Source organism: Dendronephthya gigantea, unplaced genomic scaffold (assembly GCF_004324835.1).
Source record: "Dendronephthya gigantea isolate DGI-Jeju-01 unplaced genomic scaffold, DenGig_1.0 000152F, whole genome shotgun sequence".
NCBI lineage: Eukaryota > Metazoa > Cnidaria > Anthozoa > Malacalcyonacea > Nephtheidae > Dendronephthya > Dendronephthya gigantea.
Window position 1 is genome coordinate 1 of NW_021163162.1, and position 5,668 is coordinate 5,668.

The window sequence follows — 5,668 nt, forward strand, 5'->3', positions numbered from 1 at the left end:
GCTTGAACTTGTCCAGAGACATTTGTATTATATTTCCTAAGTCTTTCGAAGTTTTTCGGTGGTCGTGAGCATTATCTTGGGCACAAATTTTCACAACTTCTTCAACAGAAAAACACTCCTTCGCACGCGCCATATTGCTTTTAGGGCGAAAACCACTGACTAAATTTGTAGTGATCGCCGTCGTTGAATGAACAAATTTTTGCGACAGCTGACCCGGCGTGAATTTTGATGTGCATAATAATTATGTCAATATTGTCTGAAATTGTTTTATTTTTAGGAAGTTTTACTTGAAATCCAAATGAAAATGATAAATCAATGAAATTGATGTGAGTATTCATCATCACGAAGATTATAATAGAAACGCAAGAGGAAAAGCAGTGTCGATTAGCAAAGCAAAGGGCTGCATACAAGAGAAGAGTTGAGGTAAGTACAAGCGATGAAACAGAAAAGCAAAGAGAAAAAAGACGAAAAATATCAAAACAGGAATCGCCAAAACAGAAGGAATGTCGTTTGGCGAAGCGTAGGGCTGCTTATAAACGTAGGACTGAAGCAAGCACAAGTGAACAAAGGGATATACAAAGGGAAGCAAATAGGGCTTATGCAAGAGAGAGAAGGCAGCTTCAGAGTGTTCAGAAACGAGCAGAACAACTTGAAAATATGAGAGAAATAACGAGAAGATCCTATGAGACAAGAGCAGAACAACAACAGGTACATTCAGATAATGAACAGGAAAGTACAATGTGTGACAATGAGTTAACAAATGTCAATGATGTTGTGAGTAGTTCAGACCAATATTTGCATGAAGGTGGTTGGCAAAATGTTGACAACCCCGTACATGAGCAGGAGTTTGTTCAGAATGAAATGCACAGTTTTCATTTAGATCAAGAGCATTTAGAGCATCGGCAGTGTACAATTTGTAAAGAGGCCTGGCCAACAAGGCAAAACTTGGCAGCAGATCCCTTTGTTTGTTACCGGTGCAAAAGAGACAAGAAGTCCCCAAAGAATTTCAGTGCTGGCAATGACATGGACCCAGGTATTGTTCCTGAGCAATTAAGAGGTTTGACACAGGTAGAGGAAATGCTGATTTCAAGGGTTTGCCCCATCATGCAAGTCTACAGAAAACATGGTGGGCAAAGGGGCTATAAAGGCCATGTACTAAACTTACCACAGATATTCAAAGTTTTTGAATAGGTTGCCTGCACAAGTAGCTGACTTGCCTATTATGATTGTGCGTAGACAGGGTGCTGATGAAACACATAAAGATTTTACAGTTCGTCGACACAGAGTGCTGGAAGCTATTTGTGGTTGAAAACAAACAATCCATTTTTCAAAGACATTGAGATTGACAGGGATGTTATCCAAAGCCTACCAGAGAATGGTTCCCTGAAGAGCTAAGGTATGTTATTGATGACAATGAACTTTCAGTTAATGTTGAAAATGAGGGCCCCCGTAAGAACCTGTAATGAGTGCTAATGCGACAGTTCAAGAATTAGTTTTAGGAAATGGCAGTACATCATTTATTCCTATGCGTCAAAGACAAAGAAAGGATGGTGCAGCTATCCAAGATGCAGTAAATGAGGTTGACCCTTTGGACTGGCCATCTACAGAAGGTAATGCTGTTAATGAATTTAAAACAGATGGTTTGGCAAGCATGGCATTTCCAACACTATTTCCCTATGGGAAAAGTGACCCAACAAACAGAGTCAGGCAACATGAGGTAAGTTTGGCAGAGGCATTCAAACACCTAGTGAAGTTTGCAGAGAGGCTACCAAATGGTAAGTTTGAATGGAGGTTTGCCTCTCATCCTCGGTTCCCATACTGGGCACTGAATATGAAGCAGAGACATCAGTTGTTGTCACAAGCTAACATTTACTTGCGGCAACATCCAGCGGATGCAAACATGACTATGGAGGAGCTGAAGACAATGGTGAACTCGATGAGTGCAAATCAAATGGTAAATCGTTTGCAACGATATGTTTCAAAAATTCAAGGAACAAATCAGTATTGGTATCAGCGACTGCAAGAACTATTAGCCCTGATTGAACAAAAAGGTTGCCCTACCTTTTTTTTTACTTTTAGTGCAGCTGATAGCCATTGGCCAGACTTGCAAAGACTGTTGCAAAGTAATGAGGGCATCAAGAACAGAAAGAGCACAAGCAGTGATAGACAATCCACACCTGACGGATTGGTTCTTCATGCAAAGGCTACAGGAGTTTATCAAACATTGGCTTCAAGGAGTCTTGGATGCTGAATGGTTTTGGTATAGGTTTGAATATCAGGCCAGAGGAAGTATACATGCTCATGGATGTGCTGAATTAAAGAATGATCCAGATATTCGGTTATTACGTAAACGTGCATGTAAAGCAGTGCTTGAGAAAGAGAAAGAAAATGAAATGTCCCCTGACGATTTTGAATTCTCTTGCCAGGATATTGTCAGAGAGGGTCAAGATGCGGAGAGAAAGCTAATTAGGTAAGTTTAAATCATCAAATGGTATGTTTAAATTACACTCACCATGCATATAGATTGCAAAGATTGTGTCCAATGTGTGCTGTGGAACACTTATAAGACTTTTTTCCAGACTTTTAGCCTACTGTATACAGTTAGCATCAGTGGTTAGCATACTATACAAATGCTGCAATGTTGCAAATGTCTAAAAATACAACTTCCACATACATTCACAAAACAAAACAAAATTCCGTATATTTTCTTCAGGAATTGGTAATTCCTATTGTTAAGGAATTGGGAGTGTAAACAGCAAATATGAAAAAATATACAAATTAGGTATTAACCAATTTGTTACTTTTTATCCCTTTTAAAGTTATGTTGACTGGCTTGTGACCACAGTTAATGATGATCTGCCTGATGAGAACTGGACAGTACCAGATCCACACCCTTCTCCAGTGAAAGCCACATCAGTTGATAATCATGATGTTGATTATCACAGGTTAGTAAATTCAGTAGAGAGGCACACCAGATGCAGTCCAGCGTATTGCCTGAAAAAGAAGAGGGTTGACCTGCCTGAAGAGTGCAGATTTGGGTTCCCAAAACCATTACAAGAGGAAACTGCGTATAACTTGCAATCCTGACTCTGAACATCGTCTCCGAACTCGCACAAACATTTAGTTACGGTTCAACTACATAACAAACATATTACATAAGTGAGTACAATTACAGTGTATGACTAACAAATTACAAACGTTTACTTACAGACTTTAGTGTCCAGAGAAGGATAGATAAATAGATATTTCAATTACAAAGAGGTAGATGTTTCGATCGGTAGATAACTGATGTTAGCCAGAAGCTGTTCGAAGTCTAAAGTCTACTGAAAACCTTTCACAATAACAAGTCTATTTCAACAACTAATTTGAATAAATAATCTAGTACTAATTCATGCATATCTAATAACCTATAAAATTTCTAAAGCTAAATTAATCATTTGAAATCTACATTCCGGCCCCTAAATGTCACGTTCTGGAACATTTAAATAAAATCCATGATTTCAAATTGATGTTCGATGCTCGCTGTCCTCAGATCTAAGTATCTGTCTCTAACAAAACAATTTTATCGATTGGGCGTTTTAGAACTGAGTTCTTCGTTTTCAAAATCACACTTCGTACATGCCCATCTTCAGGATTCATTTGTACTTCCAAAATACGTCCTAACGGCCAAGTTGCTCGCGGTGAAGATTGATCCACAATCATTACAATATCTCCTGGAGAAAAATTCCTTTGTGGTTTTATCCATTTTTGCCTCCGTTGTAATTCGGGTAGGTACTCTTTCAGCCAACGCCGCCAGAAGACGTTAGATAGATACTGCGCCTGCCGCCATCTGCGTCTGCTATATAAATCGGATTGATTAAATACTCCAGGAGGAAGAGATGTACCTGGTCGCAGGAGGAGAAGATGGTTTGGCGTAAGGGCTTCCAGGTCTTTGGGATCATCCGATACTTTCGTAAGCGGCCGACTATTCATGATAGATTCAACTTCACACATGATGGTCATCAGGCATTCATCATCTACATGCTGCTGCTTGAGGAGTGCGCATAAAATCTTCCTGATGGTTTTGATACAGCGCTCCCAAACTCCTCCGAAATGTGACCCAAATGGAGGGTTGAAAATCCATTTGACATTATGTTGTAGTAGAGATTGATGGATTTGCTCTTGATTCCATTGATTAATTGCAGTGCGAATCTCCTTTTCACCACCTACGAAATTAGTCCCATTGTCCGATCTATCTCTTATCACGGACCTTTCTCGCGATAAATCTGCGCAAACAATGAATAAACGAGTTAGTATCCAAAGCATGAATAACTTCAATGTGTACAGCTCGTATCGCCAGGCACGTAAATAGCGCTCCATATCTTTTTACCAATGCTCTTCCCCTCTTCACGAGAAACGGGCCAAAACAGTCAACACCAACAAATGTAAATGGTGGGTGGTCTGGGGTTACGCGTTGCTCAGGCAAATTGGCCATTTTTTGTTCCCCAACATGACCTTGGCGTCTTTTGCAGTTTACGCATCTGTTCAAGATTCGCTTTAACATCTTTTGGGCTCCAATGATCCAGAAGCGTTGTCGGATTAACGAGAGGACATGTTCCATTCCACTATGCCCAGAGATATGATGGAAATACAATGCGACTAACTGCGAAACTTGACTATCTTTAGGGAGGATAATTGGATGCTTACTTTCCTCCGATAATGGTGAGTTAGATAGACGTCCGCCCACACATACGATGCCGTCTCTTATTATGGGGTCCAATTTGGAAAGCTGACTTGATTTCTTTACAATTGGAGTATTCTGAGAATCTCCAGACATGGTCATAAGACGGGATAAGTCTTCGTGAAAATATCTTCTTTGAACACTCTTGATTATTTTCATTTCAGCATTCAGCATTTCATCCACGGAGATAGGCTCAACTACGAAGCTAGAACAGTCCACTTTATCAGGACTCCTTTCATTATTGGTTGAACGAATAGACTTATACAGATTTGCACGATAGCGAAGCATCCAGGACACGAATTTCTTTAGGTTTTCCCACGATGAAAATCTCGCGAAGATTTCTTCCATGGAGTCTCGTGTGTCAACTTTAACAAGAAGGGATTGATGTGGTTGTCTCACTTCTGGGTCGTCATCAGATACTAATGGGTGGATGGTTTGCTTTGGCCAGCATTCTTCATTGCGCCAGAGAAATTCTGGTCCGTCGAACCATCTCTTGCTACTCAACAAGGCGTTCGCAGAAAGTCCTCTAGATGCATCATCCGCGGGATTCTGTTTACCGGGTACCAGTCTCCACTGAGTTGGGGCACTCGTTTCAAGTATCGTTGCTACTCTGTTGGCGACAAACGTTTGGAAACGTTTTCTTTCATTGTAAAGATAGCCCAAGACACATGAACTGTCCGTCCAAAAGAATGAGCTATCAATTGGGATCTCGGTCTCCTTTCGAATCATTCTATCAAGTCTCGATGCTACAACTGCAGCTGACAGCTCTAGCCGTGGTACAGTAATCGCCTTTAGAGGTACTACACGTGACTTTGCCATGACAAAGGAGCAATAGACATTGCCTTCGTTGTCACTAAATCTCAGATAACTGACTGCACCATAACCGCTTTGTGACGCATCAGCAAAGGTATGCAACTGATTGGTACTAGCGTTGGCCTCATTCGCAAA

General features: G+C 40.6%; 1 protein-coding gene across 1 annotated transcript; it reads right to left on the reverse strand.

Moving 5' to 3' along the window:
- Positions 1-4,231: 4,231 nt before the first annotated feature.
- LOC114537159 lies at positions 4,232-5,449 on the reverse strand. Its single transcript, XM_028558281.1, has one exon. It carries the CDS (start codon positions 5,447-5,449, stop codon positions 4,232-4,234), a length of 1,218 nt encoding a protein of 405 aa, XP_028414082.1.
- Between the last annotated feature and the right edge of the window lie 219 nt (positions 5,450-5,668).